At 45.9% G+C, this 15,286-nt stretch overlaps 1 protein-coding gene across 1 annotated transcript in view; it reads left to right on the top strand.

Annotated features, from left to right (window-relative positions):
- The window catches only part of DCAF1 (DDB1 and CUL4 associated factor 1), an 84,661-nt gene that overhangs the window by 67,239 nt on the left and 2,136 nt on the right, over positions 1-15,286 (top strand). The window contains exons 20-23 of the mRNA XM_062200990.1: positions 789-893; positions 1,444-1,517; positions 1,886-1,987; positions 13,067-13,319. Of these exons, the coding sequence (XP_062056974.1) occupies positions 789-893; positions 1,444-1,517; positions 1,886-1,987; positions 13,067-13,319 (534 nt within the window). The remainder of the gene's footprint in view (positions 1-788; positions 894-1,443; positions 1,518-1,885; positions 1,988-13,066; positions 13,320-15,286) is intronic.

Below are 15,286 nucleotides of genomic sequence, written 5' to 3'. Positions count from 1 at the left end.
TCTCAGTAACAGAGATCCTTCATGTAGGTTTTTTTTTTTTTTGCCACAAGTGACACTTTTTTTTTAGGTAGTCAATGTGTATTTTTAAATTTCTTTTTGAGAGTTATTCTGGAAATGTGTTATATGCTAATCCCTTTGGGCAGTCTTTATTTTTCTTAAAAATTTGTATGGTTCAAAACTATTTCTTTGGGATAAATTGAGAAGGCATTTTACTTAGCACAGTTTATCTTCTGTCAAAAGAAAAATTTCCTTTATATACTGTTTATCTGGACTGCCAGTAAAACACATGTGTATTCAACAACAACAACAACAAAAAGTAAAACAGTAACACTTTAAAAAAATCAGCTTAAAAATTAGCCTGCTGTAGATTTATTGAATTTTGGATCAAGCCTGCAGCTGCTTTGGCAGGGCCAGACCAAATGATTTCCTGGGGCTTGTATGGCCCATGGGCTGGGTGTTCCCCACCCTTGATTTAGGAGGAAAGGCAACTGACTTTGAAGATCACAAGTCTTGTATAGAAAGAAATTTTATGTAATAACTTTCCACATATCAATATGAACTTAAAACTATTCATGTCTGTTGTCTTGCAATGCAAGTCTTCGGCTGTGACACCATTTGCCACAGTAGATTGACTATGCAAGGGTACTGTGAGAGGAACCAATTGGATGCAACTAAATTTACTTACAAGGAAACGGTGAAATCCTCATTGGCTGATAAATTTTCTGCACTTCTGAATAGGGGACATTTCTGATTCTTAATTGTTTGCTTCTCCCTCCCCCCACCCCCAGCTATGTTGCAGGCAGACGATGAAGATGACTTAATGGAAGAAAGGATGAAGAGCCCTTTTGGGTCATCCTTCCGAACATTTAATGCAACTGACTACAAACCTATAGGTAAGTGTGAGGGGCAGAACTTGATCATCGTCCTGTTCTGGGGTTCCTTACTTAGGCACCTCTTATTTCTACGGAGCACTGTCAGTTTTCACTGGAAAACAAAGGAGTTACGGAGGTGATTATGAACCATCACCTAGAATTCCTTTAGAGGAAAAGCAGCTGATTTTTAATATTTTTAAATTTATTTTCATTTTATGTGAAAGGCAGAGAAAGAGACAGAGAGAGAAAGATAGCTTCCATACACTGGTTCACTCCTCAAATGCCTGTGACAGCCAAATCTGGGACTGGTGGAAGCCAGGAGCCAGGAACTCGCTCCTGGGTCTCCTACATGGATGGCACAGACCCTGGTACTTGAGCCATCGTCTAGTCCTCCCAGGGTGTGCATTAGCAGGAAGCGGAGTAGCCAGGACTTGAATCAGGCACTCTGAAATGGAATGCTGGGGCCCCAAGGGGCGATTTAGCCACTGTACCACATGCCTGCCCCAGGAAGAGCAGGTGTTACGATCACAGCAGTAGCCCAGATCTCAGTCTTGTCTTGCTGTTTTCCCAGCGACCATTGATGTGAAACGGAACATCTTTGACTTGTGCACGGACACCAAAGACTGCTATCTGGCTGTTATTGAGGTAAAGGGGTTACAGAGGGTCTGTTTTTTCTGGTGTTTAGGATCATTTTAAAATTGCACTGCAGGCATTTTGTTGGACATAAGTGTTCTAAAGTTGATATATTCTGATGGTATTATTGATAAACCTCATTTGATGAGTTTTGGGAGATGAACGCTGTAAGAGAAAACTAGTAAAGTGGTCTCTCCTGTGCTTATATCGCTCACTGCTCAAGCTTTTTCATCCTGTGTGTCTCTGTGTTCCAGGCATATTTTCAGTCTGCTCAAGAATTTTAGGTACTCATTAGGTAATGGCTGCCCGTCAGAGCTAAGGTGTAGATGTGAACCTTCTGACAGCTCATTGATCTTTTTGGCCTGGGTGTTTTATTCCAGAATCAAGGTAGCATGGATGCACTGAACATGGACACAGTGTGCAGACTGTATGAAGTAGGCAGGCAGCGGCTGGCAGAGGATGAAGATGAAGAAGAGGACCAGGTCAGTTCAGTGACCTTTGAGATTCCTTTATGCTCAGCAGTCTTCTTCTTGGAAGTTAGGTTCTTCTGATTTTGCTTTTGGGGTGGGGGGTGCATGGTAGTGTTGGGGTTAAGATACACAAATGCTATCAGCTGCCCTAAAGTCACATTGTTGAGGATGTGGATTATAGAAATGGGTTAACTTGTTAAAATTCTGGTTTACTATTTCCTCAGTTTTGTGGCATAGTCCGTTTTCAGAGTAATAGAGTGCAACTTACACAAGAATATGGTTTGTGAAAAAAATGGAGTTAAAAGATAGGTTTATTTTGGTGCAAAAAATTTTGAACTCCATGAATACAAAGGTTCCTAAAGAGAAGCACTACACTGGGAGATGAAACAGAAGTGAGCCCAAGGCCTGTAAAACAGGTGTTTTACCTCCTCTGTTCAGATCTCTTCCTCCCTCGCTGGGATGAGAGGAAGTGCACTTGCCTTGGCTTGCAACGCCACAGTTCTCTCTCCGTCATCCATGATCGGTCTGGTAAAGCGCAAACAGTGGTTAGGATTGATAATGAAATAGCTTCCTGTTACTGTTATAGCTTTCCCAAACAACTTGTTCTTAACATTTAAAATAAATTTTTAAAAGCAAAGATGTTTTAAATCTTCAGACTAATTTTATGGGCAAAAGACCCATGCTTTTCTCTAGCAGGGCTTAATGCTAACTAAAGAGGGGTGTGGGTTTCACTGTTAATTGTACAGGTTATGAGTCTGTAGTTCTCTAAGTGAAATCCTTCTTTGAATACTGTAGCACCTGTACATCAAAAGTGGTGCAGTCCACCTGGCTCAGATAGCTGAAACAAACTCCCGTGTGTGCTCTGTTGTTGCTGGTGGTATCTGCGGGTTGACCAGCATGTATTTTATTAGAGCTCAGAGATTTGTAATCCCCAGATAGAGTTTTCTGAGAGTGAGGGAAAGAAGTGTGTGTGTGTAGGACAGTGCTGGTGATCACTGTGGGATCAGAGCAGAGCCTTGTCCAGGGCCAGGTTGCTCCTGGCTGGAGGTTCTCCCTCCCCTCCTCACAGATGGCATTGTCATGATGCCTTCTGAATGCCATGGGAATCTTCCTTGGTTCTTTCCTGAAAAGGAGGTCCTCAGCAGCATGGTTTTTCACACAGCACATGTATCCTAATGCAGACTTAGCACCAGCGTTAGGGATCACGAGGTGCTGCCAGGGATCTTCTAGTGAAGAAAGCCTTCCTTCAGTGCCTCCAGCCGCAGGGCCTGTGAAGGCCTTGGCATCACGGGTGAGGGACCAGCAGTGTTTAAAGCCCGTGTGGGTTACAAGATAGAGGTCCAGTGGACAGGGCTTCAGATTGATACTTGAGCTCTTTAATGTTTTCGTGAACGTTGTGCTATTTACCTTGTGCATTTTGTTAGTCTGTCTTGGTAGCAGAGCTTGGAAGTGGTGTAAATCCTCCAAATTTTGTATGGCTTCCTTGAGTGGATTTTCTTTTAGGATTTTATTTACTTACTTTAAAGGCAGAGTTAGAGAGAGATCCTCCATCCTCCGGTTCACTTGCCAAATGGCTACAACAACTAGGGCTGGGCCTGGCTGAAGCCAGGAGCTTCTTATGGGTCTCCCACATGGGTGCAGGGACTCAAGGACTTGGGGCATCTCCTACTGCCTTCCCATGTGCATTAGCAGGAAGTTGGATTGGAAGTAGAGCAGCCTGTATTCAAACTGGCACCCACATGAGATGCTGGTGCTGCAGATGGCAGCTTAACCCACTATGCCACAGTGCTGGCCCCAAATGGCTTTCTTAATAGTGTCTGTTTTTTTTTTTCATTCTACCTTAGACACTCTGTTCCCTTAATGCATAATTTTTCACTTCAGCTGTTATGAAACAAGATGTAGTTTTTTTTTTTTGTTTGTTTGTTTTTTTTTTTTTTAGAGGCAGAGTGGACAGTGAGAGAGAGAAAGGTCTTCCTTTTTTCCGTTGGTTCACCCCCAGTGGCCTCTGTGCTGATCTGAAGCTAGGAGCCAGATGCTTCTCCTGGTCTCCCATGGGGTGCAGGGCCCAAGCACTTAGGCCATCCTCCACTGCACTCCCAGGCCATAGCAGAGAGCTGGACAGGAAGAGGAGCGACTGGGACAGAATCTGGCGCCCCGACTGGGACTAGAACCCGGGGTGTTGGTGCCGCAGGCGGAGGATTAGCCTATTGAGCCGTGGTGCCGGCCAAGATGTTTTTTTTTTTTTTTTTTTTACAGGCAGAGTGGACAATGAGAGAGAGACAGAGAGAGAAAGGTCTTCCTTTTGCCGTTGGTTCACCCTCCAATGGCCGCCGCGGTAGGCGCACTGCGGCCGGCGCACCGCACTGATCCGATGGCAGGAGCCAGGTGCTTCTCCTGGTCTCCCATGGGCTGCAGGGCCCAAGCACTTGGGCAATCCTCCACTGCACTCCCTGGCCACAGCAGAGAGCTGGCCTGGAAGAGGGGCAACCGGGACAGGATCGGTGCCCCGACCGGGACTAGAACCTGGTGTGCCGGCGCCGCAAGGCGGAGGATTAGCCTAGTGAGCCGCGGCGCCGGCCAAGATGTACTCTTAAATGGACCTAGAAGGTTCAGTTGTCAAGCCACTTGGTTGTACATTACAGTGATTCTGGTGGCTGTAGGCTGTCTGGTCCTCTGGAATTATTATTCCCTTGTGGGTATCGGTTCTGTCTGAGCCTTTTTGGATGTTACATATTTAACTGTAAATCTGAAGCAAAGCAGCTTGATTTGAAACTGTTTACCAACACCATTGTCCTTCCCCTCCAAGAGTTTGCAGTTGACAAGATCCTGGGCGGCAGTCTTCTGGAGAACATCACCTGGGTGCCTGTGATGTCCAGTGTCTGTCTCTGAGGAGAGGTCAGCGCTCGAAGGGAACCTGGGCTTGCCCGGGCATCTCGGGAATGGAGGCTGTTCTTTGAGTTGGGCTCTTAGAGTGTGGAGTGGTGAGAGGCAGAAGGCACTGGGAGATAGGTGGCTGGTTATGTAGAAGCAATAGACTACCATAAGAGAATTAAGCATTGTTTCTCCCATCCTCTTCAAGGAGCATTGGATCGGGGAAGAGACTGACCGGATCTCCTTCTGCAGTTTTGCTTAACTTCAGTTTTCAGTGATTAAGGAGAAGACCCTAGAGAGCACATAGGGTGGTGGGTAGGACTTCCATCCGTGCTGTGCGGCCAGGACAGCCAGGATCGAGAGGGGCAGGCTTCAGAGGGCCCATGAGTAGCTCAGTGGCCCAGTCTATAGAAGAGCTTGAACCTTTCTAGCTCTAACAGGACTCGGTGTTTGGCTTGGTATGGATGTGATGGGCAGATAAGCCTGCTTTGCGGGTTTCTCCAGATCTAGGCCTGTTTCGCTGCATTGACACATGCCCCTTACCAGTCATCTGGTGTGTGTTATGTGTGAAGGACAGCCACTGGAGACCTGCTTTCCCCACACGCCCTCAGCGTTTTGCTTCTGATTTAGAGCTATGTTAGGATGACACTGTATATCTAAGGAAGTCTTCTTTGTAACCTTAATTTCCTTGCTCCACATTTGTCCTAGAATCTTGTAGTATTTTTGCTATATTTACTATCTCTGATTTCACTGCTTCTTCCTGTGCCAGCTGCAGGTTCTTCTTCTTTTTTTTTTGTAAATTCTGTTCCTTTATATTTCATCTGATTTTGAAACTAGAGACTTTTAATTTTCATATGACTCATTTGCTACTCAAAGTTTTGTCCTAGTCTAAATATCTGCTCTCAGGTCCCAGATGTTCCAGGTATGACATCTATGGCTTAGGTGTGCAGACACCTGTGACCAGCACCTTTGAATTTGCCTTTACACCTTAGCAAAATAAACTCAGAAGCATAGAGTCAGCTGCCATCTCATTAAGTGGTCCAGCATAAACTACCTGAATAAAATGGTTATTTATTTGGAAAAGCTTTATTGAGATACACACCATAAAAATAGGTGTTTTTTTTAATTTTATTTATTTATTTATTTATTTTTTTGGTGACAGGCAGAGTTAGACAATGAAAGAGAGAGACAGAGAGAAAGGTCTTCCTTCCCTTCATTCACCCCACAAATGGCCACTACGGCTGGTGCACTGCGCTTATCTGAAGCCAGGAGCCAGGTGCTTCCTCCTGGTCTCCCATGCGGGTGCAGGGCCCAAGCACTTGGACCATCCTCCACTGCCTTCCCGGGCCACAGCAGAGAGCTGGACTGGAAGAGGATCAACCGGGACAGAATCCGGTGCCCCAACCTTTAACCATTATATGTAATTAAGTTTGGAAATTGTAACAGGAAGGGATGAACTGTACCTCCATATTGATGAATGAAAGCATACACAATGTATTTGACAGGCATAAATGTTTGGTTCTGGAGGTTGCTAGTCTGCCTGCATTTTAGGAAAGCCCAGATAAGCCTGTTACTTGTCAGAGTTTTTATTATCCATTAGAAGATTGGTATCTGTATTTGTAAAAATCAATTCAGTCAACTTTGAGGTTGACTTTTAGAAAATTATAGAGCCAAAGATTAGTAATTGATCATTGTTGTTAGACTTTGAAAAGCTAATACATTTCAGTTAATTATAGTTGACCTTAAATTTATAAAGAAAAAGCTCCACAAAGAATAATGCTGTCTCCTCTCCACTCCAGTTTGGAATCTGGGCCACACTGTGCTGTGCTTCCTGTGTGCTTTCCACTGCCTAGGAGCGGATGGGAAGAGTCTTCCTAATTACACACCACTGCACCCTGGTCAGAGCGGCGCATGAGGACTCCGGGAAGGCTCTTCCCTGCTCATCCCCTCCCTGCCCCCCTGAGAACACTTTAAAATGTTCTGGAGTTAGAAGATTCTGTGAAGAGAGAAAAATACAAGCATTTCTGACCCTGAAATGAACCCATAGCTTTTAAGGAAGTTAATGCCAGAACCAGAAACGAATGGTAAAAGAAGAAGGAATTTAAATTTAGCAAAATATGACATTCTAAAGTATCAAGGCAGTAGGGTCAGGTTTGAATTAAAATTTTATAAGGTATCCTAGTTTTTAGATTAATTCAAGAAGGGTCGTGAATGGCATAGAAACAAATGCTGCACCAATATTTAAAAAAAAAAATTAAAATTGTGTCAATCATAAAGACAGTTTGTGGTGGAGAAGGGCAGTTGGGAGTACCTGGATTTGTCTTTGTGGTTCTGTCACTGGGAGTCTCTGGAAATGGTGTACTATTACAGGAAAGCAGAACTTGAGAACTACAAGGTATTTCAGCTGTCATGTTGTGCAGGGGTGCATTGCACAGGTCCTGGGAGAACCCAGAATCCACTTGGGTGAATGTCATTTGGAAAGTTTGGCTCCATCATCCTTGGGTACATGGTTTAGGCACATGTTTTTAGAAAATGTTTTCTCAGTTGATTCTGGTGGTCACATCTGAGTAAGAGCTACCTCATTTAACAGGGGAGATTAAGACTCAGAGAACCTGGCACTGGATACTCAGTAAAGGGCTGTTGCCCTCTGTTGCGATTCTATAACATGAGTAGTATTATGGGGTTTTGACTGGGGAGGATTAAATCCACAGAATGGAAAGCCTGGAGGCCGGCTGGGGGGAAGCGTGTTCTGAAAGCGTACAGGAGGGAGCACTGGGGGGCCCCCCGGTCCTGTGAAAAGTGGAAGTTGACTGGGTGTGAAGCTGTGAAAGTGGGAGAAGTGAAACAAATGTTTGAGATGTTGACATAGTAACTGAGGAAAGTGTGGAAAAGGTGCTAGGTTTAGGCGTGCTTTTAATTCATTGTAGAATGGCAAGGTTTTTAAGTTTCTGTAGTACAGATGAATAGAGCTGGCTACTGAGAGTTCAGGGTTTGTGAATGAGAGGAAACGTGAAAGCAGAAATAAAAGTTGGAGGAATCTTGTGCCTCAGTGGCAAGATCTAGAAGAGACTCAATGATCAGGTCAGCAGGCTGACTTGGGATCCAGGATTGGCTAGTGGTAGCCACTGCAAAGAAGCCCAAAAGTTACCTGTTTAGGTCTTCTTATTCCTTTTAGGAGGGTTTCGGTAATGGCAATCAGAACAAACGTTTGTTTTCCAGGTGCTTTCTGAAGAGCTTATATATACACGCACTAACATTTTCAGATAGCAACAGTGACCTTCTGAGGGTAAGGAACATACTCCTAAATCGATCATCACGCTAATAGAGTCGGATTCAACAGAGACAGCCTGGCTTTCTCATTAACTGCTGCCGGTGGAGGAGTGTTGGAGGGAGAGGAACAGATGAATAAGCCAGAGACAGCTGAGAGTTTGCAGGCTGGCACAGGTGAAGGCCATTCCTTTCAAAAATCTGTAGGTTCAGGAATTTGAGGGCTGTGTGGATGGAGTGTTAGGTTTGGAGAAGTTTGGAACTTTAGGCATAAAAGAGGAGCCAGTGGAGAAGAATGTGAAAGTGGATGTGGGGGGCAGAGGGGAGATGAGAAAAATGGCATCTGTGGCCCAGAGCGAGAGTGGGGGCCTGGCTTCCTCCTCAGAAGTGGAGAGGGGAGCAGCGGGCACCTGAGGGAGCCGATGCCAGTTACCTGTTCTCTGTCCTGGAAGGGGAAGTTGGTTATCTCTGCAGGGTTTGGGGGATTTGGGTAACTACGAAGTTAACTTAGGTCAGAGAGAGAAGAGTCTGGAATTTTCCTGTAGAGAAGTCTGGTAGTGGCTTAACTGAAAATGGCTTGGCCCTGAATCCTTCTATTCTTGTTTCCAAAGCCTAAAAGAAGCGTTAGAGAATTAAAAATCATAGGATTTCTAGATCCAAACATTAACATGATTTAGATGTTGGTGGAGTTGAGCCAGGATTCCAATAAGGTTTTTTTTTTTTTTTTTAGTGTTTACTTTTTGGGACACTTTAGTCTTAGGAAGGAGAGGGGCTCCTGTTGTCATTCGGGTTCTTGACCAGCACAGAATGCTTCTAAAAGGCTTTTTTGGAGTCAGGCACAGAAACTATTCTACACAGCAGTTCTGACAGGTGCTCAGGAGCCCGTGCTTCATGACGCTGGTTTCAGGTGGGAGATTTAGAACAGCAGTGTGTGGCCGCTCCCAGGGTGACAAATCCGTAAGGAAAGGCAGCCTCGGGGAACGAGTGGACAGTGAGAACATATGTTCGTGTCCCTTGCAGCTCTGGTGCAGATGGCGCCCTTCTTCCTGCTCGTCCCCCCCACCCCCATCAGGGCACTTGTGATGTCCTCATGTAAATACACAACCTTTTCTTCTGCTGCAAGGCTGGGTTTGTAGCCTACAGGAAAAATTTGGGTTTTCTGTAGTTCAAAGCTTGCACTTTGCTTGACCTATTTTCCAGTATTACTCCTGGTAGTTTTCTTCCCCGTATCTCCTGGAGTTTTTAGAAATTAAAGAACTATCTTCCTGCATTTGCTGGCCAGCCACTGCCTTTTTGAAGTTTAATCTGCCTTTAAAAATTGTGCTGTCTTAAATATAATTGTTCTGCTCCATAAAAGCATGAGACACAGGCAGGGCGCGGAGACTCTCCTTTACTGTACGTGTCTTTAAAGTTGATTATTTGAAAGACAGAGGCAGACAGAAATCTCCTGGTCACTGGTTCACTCCTCAATTTCCTGCAACAGCCGGGGGTGCTCCAGGCAGAAGCTTGGAGCTGGGAACTCATCTGGGTCTCCTGTGTGGGTAACGGGCCCACAAAGAAACTGAGCTATCACCTGCTGGCTCCCAGGGTGGTACATTAGCAGGAAGCTGGAATTGGGAGTGCAGCCAGGAGTGGATGTCCCACATGGTATCTTAACCCACCACATCAAATGCCTGTCCCTATTATACTTACTTTTAAATTGTGGTCCTTACTTAATAGATCAGAGCTAAATTTGGTCAAGGCCAGTATGAAAATATAACTGGAGAAAAGGACAAAGTTGTAATCGGGATTATTTTTTCCTGAAGTTTGATCCTGCCTGTCCTTTCCCAGTTACTTGCATGCATGTCTGTGCTCATGGGTGGGCTGTGACCTCGCCTGTGTTTCCATGAATCCGTGCTGCCTCCGGCGCTCTGAGCTCCTTTCACGGGAGTGGATGCCTAGTGGCCATCCACCTGTGCACCCCTGTGACCAAGGCTTTGGATTAATCTGAGGCCATTACATGTGTAAATTTGCACACCCAATGATCTGATACAGATAAACACACTTGTGTGCAATTATTAAGACTACTGAGTATTTAAAGGACCAGTTTCTGCTGCCAGGAATTGTTGAAAAGTCTAAGTCGTTGGCTCAGACAGCCTATCGGAAGGTCTCTGATGGTGCTTCCAAGAGTATCAGCAGTCCGTAAAGCAGAGCTGCCCTGCTGCACGAGCCTGGTGTACGTCACAGCTGGTGGGGGCTGGGTACACACAAAGCCTGTTGGTCTTGTAAGTGCTTGGCAGGCAGTAACACCTTCAAGATGAAAAAACTGTTTTTAAACTTAGGTTGGGCTTGTCCTGTCCCAGCTTTTATCAAGCTGATGTGTGAAGTAAATTCTTCTATTTTGATGTTGCAGGGGTTAGAATGACAGCTGATGATTGAACAGGGAGATAGGTGTGTACATGTTGGTTGCACTTGTGTGGGAATGCCTGTCATTCTTACCAGGTAGAGAAGGCTGTTGAGAAACAATTTAGATTCTAATGTAAAGCTGAAATCTGTGGCAGATGTCAGAATGTGCTATTTATGAAGCCAAGGGTGGTTTTCTGGCCGTTGGGAAGTTCTCTGCAGAACAGAAGGATGGGGCTAGTGTTGTGGCGTTAACAGGTAAAGCTTCTGCCTGCCACATCTGCCAATTTGAGTCCCAGCTGCTCCACTTCTGATCCAGCCCCCACTAATGTGCCTGGGAAAGGAGTGGGAAGTGGCCCAAGTGCTTGCACCCACGTGGGAGACCCAGATGAGCTCCTGGCTTCAGCCTGGCCCAGCCCTGAATGTTGCAGCTCTCTGGTGAGTGAGCCAGCAGATGGAAGCTCTCTTTCTCTAACTCTGCCTTCCAAATAAATAAAGTAAATGTTAATATAGTAGCTTTATTCATAGTTACCAAAACTGGAAAGGACCTGAATGTGCTTAACTGGGAAATGGAGTTGTAGTAAATCCATAGTGGAGTACAAGTCAGAAGTAAGAACTATTGATATACCCAATGCGTGGATGAACCATAAATACATTATTCTTAGTGAAAATCACTCTTAATAAAGCCACATACTGTGTAATTCTACTTATATGACATTCTTCAGAAGACAAAGATATAAAGACAAAAATATGTCATTGCTATGTTATTAGTTGTAGGGGACTGGTATTGACTTTAAAGGAACAAGAATTAATTTGGTGGGAGGAGGGTAATAAAACTGTTCTGTAGCTTATGTTGTTAGTTACACAAATCGAAACATTTACCAAAGTTTATAGACCTATAAATCAGTGACTCAGGTTTTTGAAAAGTTTAAATACATTAAGGCAAAAAAAATAAGCCTATATATGATTCCATTTATTATATAAATGACATTCATGCTAAAGGAAAAGTAGAGACATTCTGTTGCTGTCAGAATCTGAGAGTAGGTGATAGGAGTTGACTATAAGGGCTGCCTGAGGCTTTTTGGGGGTTGATGTAACAATTCTTTCTCTTGATTGTGGTAGTAGTTCACTCCTGTATGAAGTTATCCAAAGTCACAGAACTTAAAAGGTGAACTTCACTGTATGTAAATTATATTTTAAGAAAGAGGACTCAAGAAACAGCTTTTTTCAGAGAATATCTTTTATCCTAATGTTATTTCAGTTCCTCTGATTTTGCCCAAATTACATTCTCATGCTGTTTCTTACTCATCTAGATCTTTCCAGTTCTAGTAGTTAAGAGCACTTCATAGTAGTCAGGATGAGATGTTGTGTTAGTAAAGTGACCTTAGTTGTCCTGGAATTTTGATCATAGATTTTGATAATGAAATACCGTGAAATGGGTTTTAAACCAAAAAAGAAAATGCATTTCAAGGACTTGCTATCAGAAACTGGCACACAGTAGGTATTTAGTCAGTTTTCCTTTGTTAAGGAGGTAGTGCAACGCAGAGGAAAGAGCCTGCCTAGGTTTTTTTGTTTTTAAAGATTTATTTATTCATTTGAAAGAGAGGCAGAGACAGAAGGTCTTCCATCTGCTGGTTCACTCCCCAGATGGCCACAACAGCCAGAGCTGCGCCAATCTAAAGCCAGGAGCCAGAAGCTTTTTCTGGGTCTCCTACGTGGGTACAGGGACCCAAGGACTTGGGCCATCTTCTACTGCTTTCCCAGGCCACAGCAGAGAGCTGGATCGTCAGAGGAGCAGCCAGGACTTGAACCGGTGTGCATATGGGATGCCGGCACTGCAGGCAGCAGGTTTCCCTGCTACACTAGAGCGCCGGCCCCCTGCCTGGGGTTTTAATCACACTTGTATTGTAGTTCTGACATCATCCCTTAATAGATCATCTTTGGTACAGCCTGTCAACTTTCTCTCTAGTGCTGCCTTTAAAATAAATCTTTTTAAAAAAAAAAAGAAAAGAAAAAGGAAGTGGCAGGAGGCACAGTCTCTAACTAGCATGTTTTTGTGGGGGAGTGTAACAGGAGGTGCTGTGTGTCAGTGGTCCCTGCTGGAAGTCTGTCTTGCTGCAGTGTTGAGATCATCAGGTGTGTGTGATGGCACTGCTAGGGGTTTGCCCACGTTTTTGGTTAGAGAATCAAGGGCAGGAACTTGAGGGCTTAGGAACCTGACAGCTCAGCAGCAGAGTTCTTTCTTCTTTTTGTTAAAGCTTTGCCTTTTAGATTCCAGGTAAAAAAATCTGATTTCACTGCTGTAGCTGTGCAGCAGACAGAGCTCTCTCGGGCTCAGAATATGGGTGGCGGCATGCTGTGGGGTGTGTTTTGCTTTCCTTGGATAAGGGCTGCGTGATCACTAATACTTCCGGCAGCTGTCATTCTTGCACAGGAGGTGCTTTGAGCATCTTGGGGACGTGGCTGCCATCGTCAACAAGTCTGGCTGGTCCAGAGTCTGCTGTCTAGATTAACACCGTCTGCTGACCGCTTCCTCCTGTGTCCCTAATGGAGTTACTGCTCTCTTACCAGGAAGAGGAAGAACAGGAGGAAGAAGACGATGATGAAGATGACGACGACACTGATGATTTGGATGAGCTGGACACGGATCAGCTGCTGGAGGCAGAGTTGGAGGAGGACGAGAACAATGAGAATGCTGCAGAGGATGGGGACAATGACTTCTCTCCTTCTGACGAGGAGCTGGCCAACCTCCTGGAGGAGGGAGAGGATGGCGAAGACGAAGACTCTGATGCGGATGAAGAAGTGGAACTGATCCTGGGGGATAGTAAGTAGAGTGTAGGGTTTGGGCTGAGCCATGGCACCAAGTGAGATCCTTGTTCTGGTGCCAGTCCAACCCAGGAGGCAGGCCACGGCAGGGCTCTGTGCCCTCTAACTGCTGACTCACTCTGGTTCCCTTGGGGAAAGCACTTTCCCATCGTTGATCCCCTGCTTTCCCCTTAGACTGTGTATCCAAACCAAAAAACTGTCACCTCTTTTCTTTCAGGCAGAGTTTGGCTAACCTTTTCTGTAAGAGCAGACAGTAAATATTTTATGCTTTGTGGGCCACCTGGGCCCTGCTGTTGTAATCAGAAAGCAGGGACAGCATGGAGGTGAAATGATGACGGCTGTGCTAATGAAACTTATTTCCAAAAATAGGTTGGAGCTGTGCAGTCAGCCTGTGCTTTGGAGGACCAGCTTCAGAGAGGGGGAAAGCGTGGCTCTCCGCAGGGCGAGGCTCAGATCAGAAGCAGCTCCTCAGGGGTGCTGGTCTGTGTGATGTGAGGCAGATGTAACGGCCCTCCTGTGAGCAGCTCTTCCTTCCTGCTCTGGCCCAGTCCCTTCTGAAGGCCGTTTCTGTGCGGCTTCTGTTTGTTCATTTCCTTTTCCTGAGTCCTGAAGAACTAGCTTCAACTTGTGTCATCTCCCATGCTTCAGTTTTTGTAACTCCCACAAGGACAGGGGTCTGAAGTCAAGTTCCAGTTGTCTCCTGCCTGTGCTGGTGACTCCTGGATAAAGCAGCACGTGGTTCTGAGAGGGGCAGCTCTCAGCAGCACCGAGCAACATCCCTGAGGTGGGCACTGCTGACAGAGCTTGCATGCTCCCCCTTACACTTTCCATTCTTTTTTTTGACAGAGTTAGTGAAAGAGAGACAGAGAGAAAGGTCTTCCTTCCATTGGTTCACCCCCCAAATGGTTGCTACAGCCGGAGCACTGGGCTGATCCAAATCCAGGAGCCAGGTGCTTCTCCTGGTCTCCCATGCGGGTGCAGGGCCTAAGCACTTGGGCCATCCTCCACTGCCTTCCTGGCCACAGCAGAGAGCTGGCCTGGAAGAGGAGCAACTGGGACAGATCCGGCGCCCCGACCGGGACTAGAACCAGGGGTGCCAGCGCTGCAGGTGGAGGATTAGCCTGTTGAGCTGTGGCGCTGGCCTGCTTTCCATTCTTGAATATAAAACCACCGTATGTACTGGGCCTGAAAAATCACTGCCACCTCTAGGAGATGCCTGCTAAGGACAACTTTCATTTTGTTAGAATACTGTTACTTTAATTTGGATTTGAGTATTTATATGAAAACAGATGACAGCTTGCAAGCATTTCAGCTTGGATTCCAGGACTAAGATGTGGATGGAGAGCTGGCGCTGACACTGGGCACACCAGTGCTCTTACTGGGTTTCCTAAGAGTCACAGCACCTCTTGGCAGAGCAGCCCGTGTGCTCAGGCCCCTTGGTTTGCCTCATGTGAATCCTCGGGAGCAATAGCTCTTTTTGGACATCCGTGGGTCCCTGTGTAACTTGACGTAAGTCCTGGAACTGGTAGGGTCTATTGCATTGATTCTAGATGCAGACCTGAACCTGGAGCCTGGCAGTTACTTGCTTGAAGAGTGAGCTGTGACCCTCGCTGTGCTGCTTTGGCAGTCTTTGTTTGCTCTTAATAGCTGTGCAGCTGATGGCAGGCAGTGGTGGCGCCAGTGGCTCAGAGTGCCTGAGCGCTGGGGGATGGTTTTCCAGCGCCTGCCATAGTACCAGGAAGTGAGTGGTAGGGTCTCGGCATAGCAGTGTCGTGCTTGCTTCAGGGACGGAGACCTCAGTCTTCGGGTACTTCCTCCTCTGGGAGCTCTCAGTGCTGAAGTGGAGGCGGCTTGCTTGTTGAGCTGTGTTGTAGGTGTCAGTGCTTTTGACGTCCCCACCTTGTTTTCGCCTCCCTTCCCCAGAACGAGGCACGCTGCTGCCTATTCAGACCCAGGAGCACTTGC

The sequence above is a fragment of the Lepus europaeus genome, chromosome 9 (assembly GCF_033115175.1).
Source record: "Lepus europaeus isolate LE1 chromosome 9, mLepTim1.pri, whole genome shotgun sequence".
In the NCBI taxonomy this organism is placed as follows: Eukaryota; Metazoa; Chordata; class Mammalia; order Lagomorpha; family Leporidae; genus Lepus; species Lepus europaeus.
The sequence above is the reverse complement of the archived record's forward strand: the minus strand, read 5'-3'. Positions and strand labels throughout refer to the sequence as shown.